Source organism: Dendrobium catenatum, unplaced genomic scaffold (genome assembly GCF_001605985.2).
Source record: "Dendrobium catenatum unplaced genomic scaffold, ASM160598v2 fragScaff_scaffold_488, whole genome shotgun sequence".
In the NCBI taxonomy this organism is placed as follows: domain Eukaryota; kingdom Viridiplantae; phylum Streptophyta; class Magnoliopsida; order Asparagales; family Orchidaceae; genus Dendrobium; species Dendrobium catenatum.
The window spans coordinates 1,724,837-1,744,022 of NW_021318950.1; the positions used below are offsets into that span (position 1 = coordinate 1,724,837).

General features: G+C 35.2%; 2 protein-coding genes across 6 annotated transcripts; one reads left to right on the forward strand and one right to left on the reverse strand.

The window, feature by feature from the left end:
- Positions 1-2,144: 2,144 nt before the first annotated feature.
- Positions 2,145-9,410, forward strand: LOC110106475 (the record flags this gene model as incomplete). 4 transcript variants are annotated; one of them, XR_003700584.1, is given in 8 exon segments in its annotated part: positions 2,145-2,426; positions 7,226-7,303; positions 7,479-7,513; positions 7,615-7,670; positions 8,398-8,499; positions 8,608-8,689; positions 8,785-8,830; positions 9,180-9,410. XR_003700584.1 is itself a non-coding variant. In XM_020836403.2 (7 exon segments), coding segments are annotated over 6 exon segments (609 nt in total), but the record flags the coding sequence as incomplete, so codon positions are not given.
- A 4,942-nt stretch (positions 9,411-14,352) lies between these two features.
- LOC110106479 (putative pentatricopeptide repeat-containing protein At3g01580) lies at positions 14,353-16,947 on the reverse strand. Of its 2 annotated transcripts, none has more exons than XM_028694466.1 (2): positions 15,344-16,945; positions 14,353-15,247 (listed from the first exon to the last, which is right to left on the reverse strand). In XM_028694466.1, exons 1-2 carry the CDS (start codon positions 16,830-16,832, stop codon positions 14,679-14,681), a joined length of 2,058 nt encoding a protein of 685 aa, XP_028550299.1. In that variant the 5' UTR covers positions 16,833-16,945; the 3' UTR covers positions 14,353-14,678. The 2 variants fall into 2 exon arrangements, with proteins under 2 accessions (XP_028550299.1, XP_028550300.1); XM_028694467.1 differs by having other exon boundaries at positions 14,853-15,027; positions 15,107-16,947.
- Positions 16,948-19,186: the final 2,239 nt, after the last annotated feature.

A 19,186-nucleotide genomic window follows, 5' to 3' on the forward strand; every position in this document is an offset into this window, starting at 1 on the left:
CTCCGCTTAAGTGAAAGGGAATTAGCGGGCGGAGCTACCGAAGCCTAAGAAAGCTCCTTTTTTACTTAGTTAGGACTAGGGAAATGGAGGAGAAGTTGAAGAGAAGTCATCCTGGACGAGCATAAGGGCGGGATAATGGAAAATATGGAGAGATTGGAGTGTAGGGATATCTATGTAGAGTTTATCAATGGGACGGTTTCTAGACTTGGATAAGTGAAGGAAGCTGAAGAGAAATCCGTCCCGGATGGGCATGGAAGGAGAAATGGAAAATACCTGATCAGAAGTCTGGTGGATAAATTGTGAAGGGTTTATTCAATGGTTAGATTTTTTTTATTTTTTAAATGAAAGTTGAAAAAGATAGTTTGTGATGGCCTGATATGAACAAAATGTAGTTTGAGTTTGTTCTGTTAATGAGATGATTCCTTAGATACATAACAAAAAAAATTTAGATTTTATTGTTCTAATTTTTTTTTTAATGCGAATGTTGATATTATAAAGTCTTATAAATTCTTTACTTCTATTATATATATATACTATATATATTTTATATATATATATATATATATATATATATAATTAGAAATTTATCTTGTCAAGCATAAAACTGTCGTAAATATATGAGATTGAGACATACAAAATTAGAATGGGTTAATCTGATCTCCAATTTCTAGAACTTATAGTCAAATTGATTGCCCTCAAAAAGACAAACTCAACGACACCAAGACTATTCAAATCCGAGCCCAAACGAGCCAAAATCGAGGGTCCAAAGTATATTTGAAGGATTTAAAGAATTGATTAGATAACCAAATAATCATCTAATATGGGCATGCTTATGGTCGAATCAAGCGGCTTCGACAGAGACAATCCAATGAGCACATATCAGCAAGTTTTGATATCATTAAGACATTCAAATGCCTGGTAAATGGTTCTTGATTAAGGGATCATATCGAGTCGTCCATGCAAATCACTCTCATCTTGACCTTGATGCTCCCATATTTTCAAATCATGTACTCTCAAAAAACTATAAATAAACCTCCATTCTTCTCATGAGAAGGGAGGAATAAAGGAGAAGAGAATGGAAGAATTTAGGAGTTTCCTCGTCGCCAACCACCGCCAGACTTCTACATGTTTGTCGATCACTATCGGACTTCCGCTCGTTCGTCAACCATCTCAGGAGTTCCGCCTGTTTGTCGACCACCGCCGGAGTTTCGACCCGTTCATCGACCACCGCCGGAGTTCTTCCTGGCCACCGTTAGACTTCCACTCGTTCATCGCATAAACCAACAACTTCCACCCATTCGTCGGCACCTTCAGAGTTCTTCCCGGCCACGAGCGAACTTACACCCGTTTGTCGACACAAACACAGACTTCCACCCGTTCATTGACCACTTCCATAGTTCTTCCCGGCCACAGAGGACTTCCACTCATTCAATCGAACACCATCGAAGTTCTTCCCAACCCACCGCCGGACTTCCGCCCGTTCGCTGATCACCACTGCGAGTTCTTTTCGACCACTGTCGCTCGTCGACTACAGTCATTTTAACTTCATTGCTCACCGACTACGTCCCGACCATCATCGCCCAAGTACAGTCCTCCCGACCTCTGTCGCCCCCGACTACAATCCTTCCAACCACCATCGCCAACTACGATCCTTCCGACCTACTTCGCTCGCCAACTATTTGTTCTTCCGCCAAAATGAACCTATCAACACTGATTTTTCAAAACTCCCACCATATAATGCACTCTATATGCTGTATTTGCTACAACGAAGCCGAGACATTCCTCCTAAGGAGGGGCTCATTTATAATCAATTGCAAACACTAGTTGATTTATTCAAAATGGATCAGGCCCCGTGATTTTTCTCTTTTTCAGAGGAATTCACGTAAAAAATTATGGCATCTTCTTATAAACTCTTTAATAATACTCTCTTATCTGTTTGTGTATTGGATATTTGTACAAAAGCTAAAGACCCTAACTATAATCACTCTCTACCGTCGTGAATATTCTAGGATGCAACAAATGTGATTCACGAAATTGACTTAAAATTTTAAAAGAAAAATATTTGGGAGTAAATTTATTCCTATTAGAATTTCTTGAGAGATCATTAACAATATAGCTGAGGTTTATCTCTTCTCTTTTTAAAGATTGGATTTTTGTCTAGAAATGGATGTCTCTCAAGGTCACCACTGGAGATAAGCGTGTTCCTTGGAAAGGGATTTGATAAAGATGGGATCGGGAAGGTAATCGGGCGGAAGGAGAACCTGTTTGTGGTTAGGGCCAAACAGGGCTTTAATTCCGATGATGGTGGATGGGATAAGAGTAACAGCTCAAGGGTCTTGGGAAATCTTGTCTTGGCGGCTGGACTCACATATCTCACAGTCACTGGGCAGCTTGGTTGGCTTTTGGATGCTCTTGTCTCAATTTGGGTAAACTGTTTCATTATTTAGATTCTAAAATTTTCCATAGATTTTTAGTCTTGTTCAATCTCCTTGTGTTGATTAATTATGATTGCTTGGCACTTGTGTAGGTTTTTGTTGGTGGTGTGATCTTTTTTTTTACCTTTGAGTGACCTATTTTTACAAAAATTCTACTAAAAAGTTGTGTTTGTTAGCCTATCATGCACCTATGTGAATTTCGTTGTGTTACATGAACACCTTGCCTGTTATTGGTTCTTCAACCTCTCCAAATATTAGGAGGATGGTACACTGGGGTTCAAATATTAGGGCCGCTACCACTCAATTCGGAATTCATTTCTTATTTAACTTAAAAAATTCAGATTAATCTCTACTCTTATATGAAACTAACCATCTATTACCATTCATGTGAGAGTTGTCCACATCTATGATCATTCTCCCTTAAATGAAAAATTTTCAACATTATAAAGTTTTGCGCATTAAGATGCCATGTGGGAGTCCCCTACTCTCAAACATTGCATGAACTTAACTAAAATGGTTAAGACCCATGAAAACCGCTAACTTGAACACTTGAACATGTTCAACCCCTAAACTTATTTTGATGAAGAGTAAATATTTTAGTTATCATAATACAACTCCTTTGCATATGCGTAAAACCCTACTCTCAAACATTGCATGAACTTAACTAAAATGGTTAAGACCCATGAAAACCGCTAACTTGAACACTTGAACATGTTCAACCCCTAAACTTATTTTGATGAAGAGTAAATATTTTAGTTATCATAATACAACTCCTTTGCATATGCGTAAAAGGCATCCAATTTAAATTATCCATCTAATCAATGGCTTTTGAGAATCATTCTAGGAGGTCATAGAAGAGTGTGATGCAAGCACTTTTCTATTTTCTTAGGAAACATATGTCAACATGGTAGGATGCAGCAAGGCAATGGTTTATATTTTTGGTCTTTTTTAAAAATAATATAGTAAAATTTCTACGGGTCTTGTTCGTTGAATTTGACATGCTTAGTTTTAAGCTTAACAGTTCAAGGCTTTCAGCCAAAGTTGATTGAACTTAATCAAGATGCTTGGGAAATATCATTATTTTTAAGTGCAAAAAGTTTTAATTCATAAAAAAAAGAACTTTTTTTTTTCTTGAAAAGAAAAAGTTTGAAATACACTAGTTTTGACATGCGTTTGAGCTGATATATCCATATAACACAAGAATGATCATTAGGAAAAGATGATAATATCTAAACCCAAGGGGATTAAAACATGACTTAAATCTTTGATATAAGAACAAACCTGTTTAAAAGAAATATGAGGTGACATATAAGAGGATAACGACATTCAATAATGTTTACCTTGTTCACAAGTACCACATTCAATTTTAGGAGAAGAGATAAAAGTGGACTGTAGAATTCGATGTGGTGGTGGATGGATGACAAGGCTCTTGATGGGGATTGATGCTAGAAGGAAGAGCATAGGAGCTTGCGTGTGTTTAGTAGTATACTCCATTAGCTTCAACACTTCTACCAATTATCTTACTTGAACTAAGATCTTAAAAATATAAAGAGATGGTTTTATCGAGTGGATAGGAGTTTTGGCAAAGCAATGCATAGAAAGTAAATTAATAGGAAATTTGAAAGTATGTAAAATATTTTAAAAAGAAAGCTAAAGACTTGGATACAAAGCCTTTCCCTGAGACATGATAATGGGATCCATCTATAACAATACTTGGTGACAAAGGAGATGTGTTAAGGAAGAGAATTGTTGATTATTCCTCATATATGAGGATGCACCTGAATCTAGTCTCCATGATGCACTAAATGAACCAACAATAACAAAACTAGAGGTAGAAATGTCATGAGAAACATACATGAATATCTAAGATTGTTGAATTAGGCAATCATAATCCTTCTTATAAAAAGTAATAGATCTAGAGGAGGTGGTGGAAGTAGGAGAACCAATAGTAGCATCCAAGGATCAAATGGCATGCTGAATAATGGAAGGATAATGATGTAGAACGAAAACGCCAGCTTTGCTATGGAGAGGATCTCCTCTCCAAAATCTGAAATTGTTCCTTGCAAAAACTGAAAGAAATCTGGATTTATCACAAGAAAAACACAAGTGTGGAAACAATTTTTTTTATATTAATCAACCATCCCATTACAATAGATTAAGGCCTTATATATAAGCCATAACATGAGAAAATCAAAATTACAAAAATGCCCCTTGGGCCAAGGCACTCACATAAACTATCCTAGGGGTAAAATAGGAAAATACATAAAACAAGAGCTAAAATTCAGAAAATAATACATAAATGAAAATTTAAATAATGCCCGTCGATTTACGCCGCCGCCTGTGATAGATGCGCCAAATCTTCGTACCGATGTCCGCATCAGATAATCATATTTATACCAATGGCAATGTGAAGGATGAATAATTCATCCACTATGAAAACATATTCGTACCGATGTCTGCATCAGATAATCATATTTATACCAATGGCAATGTGAAGGATGAATAATTCATCCACTATGAAAACATATAGAAAAAGATTTTCCTCCACGACCACCCGTCTTTATGATATCCTATGGCTAAGGTAAATTTTTTGGAGATTGGCGGGGAAGAAGTAGATATTGCTCTGTTGAAAAATAGCAATGGGGAAATGATGGAATTAGCCATCAATTGTGATTGCACCTGTTAAAGGGGTAAAGTCTATAAAGGAATTCAACAATTGTAAATCATCAATTTGTTTGCCAAACAATAGGATAAGTTGTGAATGATAGATATTAAAAAAGCTCATTAAACATAACCCTCTTGATATTGTTGTATTTGTAGATTGGAAGATCATTTTGTTATAGAAGAAGTATGTCAAAGTAAATAATGCATGATTAAATGTTGGACTTGTGCTAACCCATATTAGCTAGTCTAAATTGATTCACCTATTTTTATTGTTTAGCTTTTACTTGTTAGTTTCTTGCTATCACATGATCTAATAATTTAAATTTTCTCGTTGTTCTTAATGTTTTATGAAGTTTATTTTGCTATCTTTGTTGTTATCTTAGCCTAAATCTCTATTTGTAGACTCATTTCACTTAGTCCTGTCACAAGGCAAATGGTTCAATTGAGCCAAAGGCTATAGAGTCTATAGAAGCATGACCTACTATACATGTGATGTGATTCCTGTTGTTAAAATTGAAGTTCTCTCCAGAAGGAATGCTGCTAAATTGGACATGCTATTTATTCACTACTAGTTATGTTGACTTTGAGAATCAATTTAATTTTATTCCAGCAAGATTTCCCATGGAGTTTTTTTTTTAATGATAAGTCAATCAATGAAAAATAGTGAAAGAGGAAAAGAAAAAAGATTTTCGAAGTTTTTCTTAATTAATCGTAAGTTGGTATATGACTGAGCATCATGAGAACTTATTTGATGTGCATTAGGAGGAAAAAGCTATATCAAGGGTATCTTAAAATAATTAGAAGCATTAATAAAATTAGTAGCAGTTATGGAGGGACCAAAGAGTTGACAATGATAATAAGATTACCTCATGGTTTTAATGTAAAATTGGTATCTTTTTGTATATTTTATAAAAATACTTGCAAAGAATATTTGAAGTGGCATTGAATTATATTATTTGTAGATGATGTTAGTCTGATTGGTAATACTTCTATTGAAATAATTGTAAAGTTAAGATAAAGGAGGAAATGTTTGTGGGATAAATGACTTTTGATTTGTAGGAGTAAGATTGAGAATATTATATGCAATTTTAATTTACATGTAATTTATAATTATGAGTCAATATTACTAGAAAGTCAAGTGATACCTAAGTGTGATAGGATTAAGAGTCTCGGATATAGTATATGAAAGAGAAGATATAGATTTAAGATAAAATTTCTAGAGTTAAAGGCCATGTGGTTAAAATGAAGAAGTGCCTTAAGAGGGGCACTATGCATAAAATATAATGTAATGAGGACTTATAGGCAAATTTTATTAAATGATAGTTAGAATTTGTTGTATGAATTCATCATGGTAAAGTTAATTGTGTAGAAATGAGATGCTAAGATTGATGCATGGAAAAATTATGAGTATATATCAAGACATGCTTATGAGATGGATTATCAGAGTAGCTCCTATTGAAGATAAGATGACGAAAGAAAGACTTGTATGATTTGAATATGCACATCGATGGATTAAAGAGACACCAATTAACAGGCAGACGAAATAAAAAGTAGTAGGATTAGGGAGGAAATGATAGACCAGAAGCAGAAGTAAAATTAATAGAAGTTGCTCATAAATATTTGTGCAAAAAATATTTAATAACTTGAATTGCTCTCAATAAAAAATAAATGGTTACTGATTATTCATAATAATTGGGATAATTTTAATGATGATAATGAGATTCATTTTAAAGAGCCTTAACTTTCTTATGGTAATTTCTGTTCCCTTACCTGTTAAATCCTAGAGAGCCATTAAAGTAATCAGCTATTTGTTGATTAAGCAGAAATCAAGGTATAAAAATGTATTCTTAGAACGAATTATATGAACTTTAGGAGTGATTCCCTTTGAAGAAACCATCTTTTCATATTATTCAATTGTCTATCGTACTCTTTTCATTGCAATTCATTTTTGCGTCGATTGTTCTTGGTTGGCTCAACAATACTATTACAGGTACCAGTAATAGTCAGTAGTTAGGATGGGTAGCATGTCTTTCTTATTATCTTCTTGTGTTTATTTTTTGAACTTTCAAGCTGTAAATTCTCAAACTATTGCTAACACCTCCTTGGCCATAATGTTTTATCTACAGCTCCTAGCATTTCTGCTTCCTATTGTGGGTTTAGGAGCTTTCTTCTGGTTTGCTGGAAGAGATATAATACAAAGCAATGTAAGATTATCTAAATGGATGTCTTTTTTTTATGCATAATTATATGATTAAAACGTAGAAAAGCATATTGTGTAACCTGTTGTAGTTATAACAAACCATCTGCTTTTAAGTTAAATCAACAAGTGTATTGCAGTATATTAGGCAGCTAATCTTCTACGTGAACTTGTATCTGCAGTGTCCCAATTGTGGAAATAACTTCCAGATATTTAAGTAAGAAGAATCAATTTATTCTATCTTATACTAGCTACATATTTTATGTGGTTTGCTTTCTGGTAGCCAGCGGGCACTGACTCCTAGCAACTTGGTTGCAGATCTTCATTGAAGGATGGTGTGCAGTTCTGCCCATATTGTACCCAACCTTTTTCAGGTGCGAACAGTTTGAATTTGAAGCCTTCAAAACTAAATAAGCCAAATGGGTAAAGATTCTGTAAAGTCTATTAAAATGCGGTGCTTGATTACGCAAACTATATGAACGAGGGTAGTTCTTCACCAGACTTGTAATGTAGTTCATAAAAATAAGTTTATCTTTAACTTACAAGAAGATACTTAACTCGAGATCATCTTTAATCTGTAGTACTTTGTTTGACCGGTCCGAGGGGACCGGCTTACGCGAACAGAGGCGGACACTTCCGCCTCCTGTACGCACTGAACGCATGCACAGGCGTTTGAAGGATTTTTGAGGGAGTTAGGGGGGAAATTTGAATGTTGGGACTGTTTAGGGATTTCTTTTTGATTTGTATGCATTAAATAGTTTGTTTTCCTAGGGTTAGGGCATCTTGAATTTTTGGCTGAAATTTGGGATCTCATAGGTTTTCTTTGGGCTCTAGCAACGTCTAGAGATTTGGGAGAGATGTATCCTCCTCTTGAATAGAGGATCAATTCTTGGTATTTTCTGTTTCTATTTCATCAAATAAAACAAGTTATCTACTGTTTTCCTGACTTTGTGTGGATTTTTGTGGAGAATTCTCGCTGTTTTCCAAGGATTGATAGGGAATATCTAAGATCTACAAGTGTTTCCTATCATAATTGTGGCACTCGCAAAGATGTGAAGTCAACAATTTGGAGCAGCTTACTTAATTTTAATGCTTTTGCAGTGCAAGGTGACAAATTTGAGAGAGAATCCACTAGGTTTTCTTCCAATCGATCTGCAGCACCTGAACAAGTATTCAATGGATCCTTCTCTCGCTCTGAACAAGGCATGCATTGTTTCTTAAAAAAGTTTTAATCACATCCTAGTTTACTTCCATGTCACATATATTCAAGGTTTGCCTGATGGACCTAATGAATGAAATAAAACTTCACAGGGACCTCTACTGCAACAATCGTCGATATCGAAGCTGAAGTTAAGGACATTGAATAATTGTCTTTACATGTTCCATTCTGAAGGTATATTAGTACTGTTAGTTATTCATGTTGAATATGTCAGGGCACTCAATCTGGAATACAAATTGTATTGTTCCCTGGAAATCTGTGCTGGGCAGGGCATTGGACTCAATTAGTGGAACTAGAATTCTTTAGTGGAATTGGGTTTGCATCTATTTAATTTATGCTTTTTAGATTTAGTAACATTAAAGCTTCTTTTGGCACGGCTTTCTTCCCGCTTCTTAAAATAGCTTTGTAGTACAAATATTTTAATTTTTTACTAGAAAGCTGCTTTAAGAAGCAGTAAAAAAACCGTCCCTAAAGTTTCGTTTGGGATAGCTTTTTTGGTGATTCTTAAAGCAACTTTCTAATACAAATAAATTTGTACTAAAAAATTGCTTTAAGAAACAATAAAAAAGCCGTCCTAAACGAAAGCCTAACTAGAGTAAGAATTTTGGTTCTATTGGTAGTAATGTGCAAATTTTGTATCTCACCAAGTATCCTTGAATGGCAGGATTTTGAAGAGCTCCAGCAAGAGGAAGCCTCCCAGGGATTATAGATGCCTCCATGAATAGTCGATCTTACAGCCATGCTTTGGCTACATTCTGTAAATAGCTTGATATTGAAGCTCAGATGTTACTATATTGGTGCAGGGTGCTGGACAATTGAAATTTGCTCTTTCATCTCTCTACATGTTTTACTTTTTTCCACTTAGGAATTCAAATCTGAAGTTTTGTTTGTTTTTCTTCCTTGCTTCAGGGAAGCTGTGCAGGTCCTCTTTTTTTTTTTTTTTTGTTTTTTTTATTTTTTGTGTTTAGTTTTTTTTTTTTTTTTTTGGGTGTTTAGGTGATAAAATTGGAAATCTTATTCGGTGTATTATATTGAGGAAGTCCGTGTACTATTATTTTTCACAACAAATTTTATGAATATTATATGAACTTAATAAAATTTCTCAAATTATTGTCAAAGGAAGTTATGCGGAAGAAATATTTTTTTGCTGTTGAATAGTGTTTTTAAAAAAGCATCCCGTTTAACGTCTGAAATCCCCTTATTACGAAAATTTTCATATTCCTGATGATAAGAAATCCTAGCATTGATCGAATCTCGAAAGGAAAACTGAGGCTTTACTTGGGAATAGTTTTTTTACTGTTTTTTAAATTTAATGTTTTAGTAATTTTTTTTTTAATTAGTGAAAAAATAATAGTCAAAGCATGTCACAAATAAAGTTTGAATCACGGCTAGCTGCTTGTACTTTAAGATACCAAAAAGTTTGTGGTTATTTTGAAGCAAACAAACAACAATTTTTATCAAATAATGGTAAGGTTCATGAATAGCATTTACAATTATTTAATTTATATATCTGATGTTTACAATTTTATATCTACTAAACAAATACTTATATTTTTTCTGTGTCAAAATTGTAAAATCCTTCTTTCAAAAACCTAAAAAATCACTAAGATGAGAAATTTTTAATGGGATTTTGTTGGGGAAGAGAATCGATTGGATTGGTAGCATCCTAAAATAAAAAAGAGACAAAAATTATAATAAGATCTGATAGAAAAATGCCACGACAGATATACCACTTGTGGAGTTAGTGTTATTGACAGGAGAAATTATTACGTGCGGACGTTGAATGTGTCAAAATGCGAATGATAAGATGTCACATCACCCAATATAGAATGCATTGTATAGATATTAGAGGCATTAGCTACATTATAGTCAAGTACCGTTTTCCAATTCCCATGATCTCTGATTTGTTTGACAAAGTAGGAGTTGCCATGTTTTCAAAACTCGACTCGATGAGCGGCTATCATCAGATCCGTATACGACTAAGGGATGAATGAAAAATGACATTAAAGACCAAAGAAGGGGTCTATTTTGACTTCCTTCCACCTTTTTTAGGCTTATGATTGAGGTGTAAAAACTTTTTTTTTTTTTTGAAAAATTATGTGTATCCTATTTTGATGATATCTTACTTTTTAGTTCATCTTTCGAAGATCACATCCAACATCTCACTCAAAATTTTCAAACACTTAGAAACCACAAATTCTATCTAAATCTATCCAAGTGTGAAATTGATATTTATAAAGTATCTTTCCTGGGGCTTTATTCTCTCTCGAGGAGTGCAGATGGACCCTCGTGAGGTCTCCACCATCATGGAATGGCTTGTTCCAAAATCCCTTTTTGATGCTAGGATTTTTCACGGCTTAGAAAACTTCTATCGAAGATTCATTTGGGGCTTTAGCGTTATCATGGTGCCAATTACGTAGTGTTTAAAACTAAGTTCTTTCAATTTGTCTTCCAGCCAACAAGGCAGTTTTGATACAATTAATTGGTCATAAGCTCGGCCCTTGTTTTAGCCTTTCAAAACTTCGACAAACCTTTCACTATGGACATAGATGCTTTTGCTGCTAGCATTGATGCTGTTTTGCCCCAAGATGATCGCCCCATTGAGTTTTTAAATAAAAATTTACAATTTTATATTTACTAAACAAATACTTATATTTCTTCTGTGTAAAAATTGTAAAATCCTTCTTTCAAAATCCTAAAAAATCCCTAAGATGAGAAATTTTTAATGGAATTTTGTTGGGGAAGAGCATTGACTGGATTGGTAACATCCTAAAATAAAAAAAGACAAAAATTATAATAAGATCTGATAGAAAAATGCCACGACAGATATACCACTTGTGGAGTTAATTTCATTGACAGGAGAAATTATTACGTGCGGACGTTGAATGTGAATGATAAGGTGTCACATCATCCAATATACAATGCATTGTATAGATAGCAAATAGCATAGCCATAAACAAAACCACAGTCAAGTATTATTTTCCAATTCCCAATATCTCTGATTTGCTTTGACAAAGTAGGAGTTGCCATGTTTTCAAAACTCGACTCGAGGAGCGGCTATCATCAGATCCGTATATAACTATGTGATGAATGAAAAATGACATTCAACCAAAGAAGGGGTCTATGAGTGGAAGGTTGTGCCATTTGACTTCCACATTTTTTAGGCTTATGATTGAGGTGTTAAAACTTTTTTTTTTTTTTTTTTGAAAAATTATGTGTATCATATTTTGATGATATCTTACTTTTTAGTTCATCTTTCGAAGATCACATCCAACATCTCACTCAAATTTTTCAAACACTTCGACACCACAAATTCTATCTAAATCTATCCGAGTGTGAAATTGATATTTATAAAGTATCTTTCCTGGGCTTTATTCTCTCTCAAGGAGTGCAGATGGACCCTCGTGAGGTCTCCGAATTTTTATTGCGTCCTCCCACCTGACGTAGAGATACGTCCTCCCAGAGCTAAATTCGCGCTAAAAAACGAGAAATACCGAGCAAATACCGAGCAATACCAAACAATAACGAGGAATATCATCATGTGAAGACCAATACCGAGTTATACCGAACAATACCGTGCAATACAAAAAAATAACTAGTTTTTCCTAGAAAGAACTCGGTATTTTTTTGTATTGATCGGTATTGCTCGGTACAGCTCGGTATAACTCGGTATTGGTCTTCACATGATGATATTCCTCGTTATTATCAAATAATACCTAGCAAAAAACGAGTTTTTTGGCGGTGGGAGGACGTATCTCTACGTCAGGTAGGAGGACGCAATAAAAATTCTGAGGTCTCCACCATCATGGAATGGCTTGTTCCAAAATCCCGTTTTGATGTTAGGAGTTTTCACGGTTTAGAAAACTTCTATCGAATATTCATTTGGGGCTTTAGCGTTGTCATTGTGCCAATTACGTAGTGTTTAAAACCAAGTTCTTTCAATTTGTCTTCCAGCCAACAAGGCAGTTTTGATACAATTAATTGGTCATAAGCTCGGCTCTTGTTTTAGCCTCACCAAACTTTGACAAACCTTTCACTATGGACATAGATGCTTTTGCTTGCCAGCATCAATGCTGTTTTGCCCCAAGATGATCGCCCCATTGAGTTTTTTAATGAAAACCTCAACATAACTAGCCAAAAGTGGTCTGTATACGAATAGGAGTTATATGCGGTTGTTAAAGCAGACAAAAATGAGAACATTACCTCCTTCACCAAGACTTTGTCCTATACAGAGATCACCAAGCTCTCCAGTACCTTAACGCACAGAAAATTGTCAACCGAATGCATGCTAGACAAGTTTTCTTCCCACAGAAGTTTAGCTTTGTGTTGCGACACAAGACCGACAAGCTAAACCATGTTGCTGATGCTCTTAGTCGGAGGGTTGCATTGCTCACACAACTGCAAACAGAGGTAACAGGCCTACAGGAAATCAAAATGTTATAAAATTTCGATTCAAATTTTGCAGTTCCATGGGAACATTGCACAAATGGTAGTCCATTCAATGACTACTCTTTTAGACACGGCTTCTTGTTCAAAGGAAATTGTTTGTGCACTCCCCAATCATCTTGGTGCTAGTTTTTAATCAAAGAAATACATTTCGGACGCTTAGTTGCACACACTAATAGAGCTAAAACTTTTTTCTCAACTTCAATCATGTTTCTTTTGGCCTCATATGCGGCGTGACGACTCTCGTTTTGTGGAAAGATGTTTGATCTGTCAAACATATAAAGGTAATGTTCAATCATCCAATTTGTACATGCCTTTATCCATTCCCGATTCAATTTGAGAGGATTTGAGTATTGATTTTGTTTTGGGACTTTCAAGAACTAAAAAAGGTTCATATTCTATCAGGGTAATAGTGGACAAGTTTTCGAAGATGACTCCCTTTGTGCCTTGTAAGAAAACATTTGATGTACATAATATTTATCATCTTTTTTTCAAAGAAATCATTCGGCTCCATAGTTTGCCGCGTAGTATCACCTTTGACAGAGATGTGAAGTTTGTCAGCTGCTTTTGGCGAGAACTTTGGAAGATACTAAAAACAGATTTTAAGTTGAGTTCAGCTCACCACTCATAAACTGATGGCCAAACTGAAGTCGTTAACTGCACTCTTGGCAGTATGCTCAGCTGCCTCATTCAACAACATCCTAAACAATGGGTTGAGTTGCTCGGACAAGCTTAATTCGCATTCAATTTGATGCCCAATCGATCTACCACAAAGTGCCCTTTCAACATTGTGTATGCAAAGATGTCTAATCATCGCTTAGACCTTGTAGTACTACCTAAGTGCCGCAGTACAGAAGCTGCCCAGTCGTCCACTCAGTTTTCAGATGTCTTGAATGAAGTTAACACCACACTGGAGGAATCTAATTTGAAGTATAAACAAATTGCGGAAGCTCAGCGCCGATATGAAGTGTTCCAACCAGGAGATCTAGTCATCTTTCCCTGTAGTCCTTTTTAGCCCATTAGGGTAAAGTTAGTTATCTTAATATATATGCTTTTGTAACCTGGGGAGAAACCTACCAGAAAATATGCTTGTTATTTTGAAGTTACTGTTTTATTGCTTCTCTGCTTCCCAACTGGTTTTGGTTCTTTGTTCTGGCTGTTACACCGTAATTCATCTTAAAAAACGAACTTCGCCTGATCATTAATATGGCCCACATCATGAAATAAACACATACCACAAAGGCACAAACAACCTTTCTGATCAAAGACAAAGCTACCAACTGAGCGAAATTTCGGAGGTGTTTGGTATAGGATTGGATTCAATTTTAGTAGGATTTACTAAATCCTGTAAATCCGGATTTAGTAAATCTACTAAATCCTAGGCTCATAAATCCTGAAAAATATTTGGTATGACAAATTTTAAATCATGTTACATTCAGAGAAGTTGTTGGGCAACAGATTACAAGGGCGCTGTGAGAAGAAGTTCCGCAACTGTAAGTCGTGTTAAATCTGAATAGAAATGTGATTAGGATTTAGAAGGATTTACCAGATTCATGCCATAAATCCGTAAATCCTGGATTTACAGATTTGCCGGATTTACAGCGGCGCGGATTGCGTTTGGCTGGATTTACGCTAAATCCTACTAAAAACGACGGACAAATCCGATACCAAACACCCCCTTCATCTTCCATCATAGTACGAAAACCTACAAACAATCTTATAGTAAGCCTTCTTTATCAGTATGTACCTCATTAACAGAAACATAACATTCTCTCTCATATTTACTTCTATTCTCCTTAAACAAGTCATAAGAATGCTCCCGTTGTTGATGTATCTTCTCCCCCGCAAGGTAATCGTGAATTTCACTGCCAATCTCGACTGTGCTATATCCTGGTATTTTCCTCAGTCCTCTTTCTTTGATAAATCTCTTAACTGCTTCCACATGATTCCATTTACCACCAGAAGCATACAGATTAGCCATCAGATTATAGTATCCAGGATAGGAAGGATCAACCGCAAGTAATCTTTGAGCTACCAAATCCCCCATTTCAATATCTTGGTGTGACCTGCAACCAGAAAGCAATGCACACCAAACGTGAGGGCCAGTCGGCATTGGCATTTCTTCAATAAGGTTCAAAGCCTCACGCAATTCTCCAGTTCGAGCAAGTAGATCAACCATAATACAGTAATGTTTGGAGTCAGGTGTGACGCCATAACCATTGACCATGTTGCCAAATATCCTTCGGCCTTCTTCCAACATACCATTATGACTGCAAGCAGATAAGACTGAAATAAAGGTAATGCTGTTAGGTCTGGTATAAGATTCAACCATATATTCAAACGTTTCTATGGCCTTGTAGCCAAGGCCATTAATACCATAACCTGCAATCATTGAGCTCCAGAGCACTACATCTTTTTCAAAACTGGCTTCAAAAACCCTTACAGCATCTTCTAAGCTGCCACATTTGGAATATAAGTCCACAAGTGCAGAAGTTACATAAACTTTATAGCTGAAACCAGATCTAACCAAGTATCCATGCAAGCAAAGAGCCTGAGATAGGACTGCCAAACGTGAGCATGCCATGAGAACCTTTACCATTGTTACAGCATCAGGACACACTTCATCAAAAAGCATGGCCTTGAAAAGTTTTAAGGACTCATTAGCAAATCCATTCTTAGCACAGCCATCAATGGTCGCTGCCCATGTAACGGCATCCCTTTTCGGCAACCGATAGAACATACTAAGCGCTTCCTCGTGACACGAACAGTTCATGTACATATCTATCAGTGATGTAGCAACTGATTTATCTAATTCAAAACCCTTTTGAATGGCCAATTCATGGAGTTTCCTTCCTTGAGGAAGATCACAAGACAAAGAGCATGCCTGCAGAGCACCAACCATTGTAACAGAATTGGGCTGCAATCCCTTTTCAATCATCCTTTTATATACCCTCAATGCAGCAATGGGTTCACCATTATGAGCATAACAAGATATCATGCAACTCCAGCTGATCACATCTGTCTCAGGCATTGTCTCAAACAGCTTCCTTGCAAGAGTAACTTCTCCCATCTTTGAATAAAAGTTTAAAATTGAATTCATCAAAGATATATCAAGAAAAAAACCCATCCTAAGTAGAAATCCATGACAGCATCTTCCTCCGTGACGATCTCCCAGCTGCCCTAATGCAGAAATCACACTTATTATAGTCACAGGATCAGGAATGGCGTGCTTTTCAACCAACATTCTGGAAAAGAATGCTATTGCTTTCTCGGCATCACCATTCTGCTGGTATCCAGAGACCACTGCAGTCCAAACAACAACGTCTGATTCCGTTAATCCCTCAAAAACCCGAATTGAATCACCCATCTCACTGCACTTGGCATACATCTCTACAAGTGCTGCTGCGACATACATATCGGAATGGTAGAAATCTTTTTTGATAGCTACAGCATGGATGGACCGGCCATGGCGGAGTTCAGATAGCGCCGCACAGGCCTTGAGAGCAATAGGTAGTGTGAATGCATCCAGGTCAGAGGGCTTGGCAGCCATGCGTCGGAGAAGGCGAAGTGTTTCAACCCATTGCTGCGCTCGGCAGTGGGAACGAAGCACGGCATTCCAAAGGAAAGAGTTTGGTTGGGATATTTCATCGAATAAGTTGCGTGCAAGTGTAGAGGTCGTGAACTTGGCATAGGAGGAGACTAAGCGAGTAGCAAAGAAGCAATCAGCAGCCGTAAGAAGACCACAGCGGAGAAGGAAAGAGTGCAGTTGACTGATGGATTTTGCATTGGTGCTGGCCTGTAACAACTGAGAGATCAACTCTCTTTCTCTACTCATTACATGTACATGCCATTGATTGCTCTTAACTAACATAAAATATACTCTGAAATCAAAATTAATAAGTGATTAATTAAGTCATTTAGCTCCAAAAATAACTTGAAAAAGAAATGACAGCAACATAAACTAAGTTGGTAAACCATAGAATAAATAACTATTTATTTTTTTATATTCTTACGTTGACTTAATAAACGTCCTTATATTTGATCTAATAATTTGTTTGGAATAAATTTCTTATTATCTTTTAAAGTAATTTCTTAGTTTTTTTTTTTTGAAAAAAAAAAACAAAAAACAAAAACTGTTTCAAACTAAGAAAAAAAGTTACTCAACAAAGAAGATTAAACTAAAAGAATATGGTATCAAATGTCTTAAGATTTATTAGGAATTGTGTCTGTAAAAGTGATGTTGGCATTGAATTTATTTATTTGTTATTTATAGATTACTGATATTTTTGCAGAGTCATTCTTTGAAGATTGGTTTTATTTGGAACGATTTTCTTTATGCTTCTTAAAGCATTTTTCTAGTACAAAAAAGTTGCTTTAATGCTTTAAGAAGCAGAAAGAAAGCAGTTCCAAACGACGCATATGACCTCGTTTGGGACGGCTTTCTTAGTGCTTCTCAAAATAATTTTTAGTATAAAAATTAAAATTATTTTACTATAAAGCTGTTTCTAGTAAGAAAGCCGGTACAAATGAAGTCTATATTTGTATTTTGAGCTAGGCATGTTAATCTAAATATTTAATGCCATTTGATTATGTTAACTTCTTTGTTTACCACACTTTGGCAACGGCTTTTAATGTTGCCAAAAAGATAATAATATTATATATATTTAGAGGAAGCTTCAAGAGCTTCACTAGTTTTGTAATTAATTATATATATTCTTTTGTTTCACTAATTACATTATTAATGTTTAGAAATTATAATTAGTTATATCAATTAGATATTGCTATTATGATATAAAGTTAATTTGAGCCTTCGTCATATCAATGTCAATTTAGGTTTTTTATCATGAAACAATAAAAGATATATGAACTTGAAGATTTAGCAACTTAATTTTGATTATAACAAATGCCGCCGGACCACCGGCCGCCGCCTGTCGTCGGGCCGCCGCATCATTAATGTGTTTTATAAGCGTCCGTAAATTTTTTCGAACAAGAGAGTTTAAATATCTTAACATAGGTTGCATGATGAGAAGCACATTGAGGATGAAGTGATCATGTAATCAACTATGCTCAAGATGTGTATTGAAAGGCCGTGAAAGATCTTTAGTCTCTTTGAGATCCTTATGTGCATAGTTAGAATTAAACTCATATGCCTCAATATTAATCTTTGATTTCACTATCTTTAGATATGAAATGTGAGAGGAGAAGAGGAGTTTATATGTGGGAACTAGCATAGGCATATTCATTAAGACAAACATTGTGTGAAGGAAAAGAGAGATTGGAACACTGGTCAGATATCATCTCTGGTCTCCTTAACCAGTCATCTGCTGCTCTGGGATCAACAACGCCCTCAAACCTTAGAGATGTCAATCACAAAAATATTTGAAAATATATGTTTGTATCATCAGATCTAACAACAGAAACTCTATTATGTGCTTTTCCAATCATCTAAGCTATCAAAATTAACAAACTATGAAATTGTATCAGAACTAACTATCGAAGCCATACTATATATATGAGCTGCTTGACTAGCACTCTGCCCATCTATTATATCTTGGTTTGGTGGATCCATAGTCGTACGAAATATGTAACTAAACATACATGCACATAAAGAAATAATGAACATCCACATAGACTCAAAACTATCACACTTGACATACATATCAATTCATATAACTCTATTTTATGATTTAATTTTCAAAATTATTGTGTTGATACCATGAAAACTTGTTACAACACAACCCGATCTTAACAGGTCCTATCTTATTAGGCTGCATCAGGTAAATCTCAAGATCTAGCTTTGGAATATTTCAGAATCTCTTCTAATATTCATTTTAATTAAATAAATATAGTACATAGCTACAAAAATATTCAAGCATTAAAAATAAACTCATCCATAATATTTTTTTTATTTGATTATAATGAATTTATATTACAGTACAAGGATACAAAAAGAAACTACAAAACTAAATAATTAACCAGTCATGAATATATAAAAATAAATAAAAGAAATACCTATCAACTCTAATCAGATCTTGAACTACTAATCAACAAGCTCCTTCCTTTTTCCAGATACTAAAAATTTGAAATAAAATAATAGTGAGCTACAACAATTCAGTAGTTCACAAACGACAATCTTAAATTTTAAATATTTCTTTTTATCAAGCATACTTCAGAATATTTAAATGCGATTAAAAGTTATATAATAAATCATTGTACTTAGCAGGA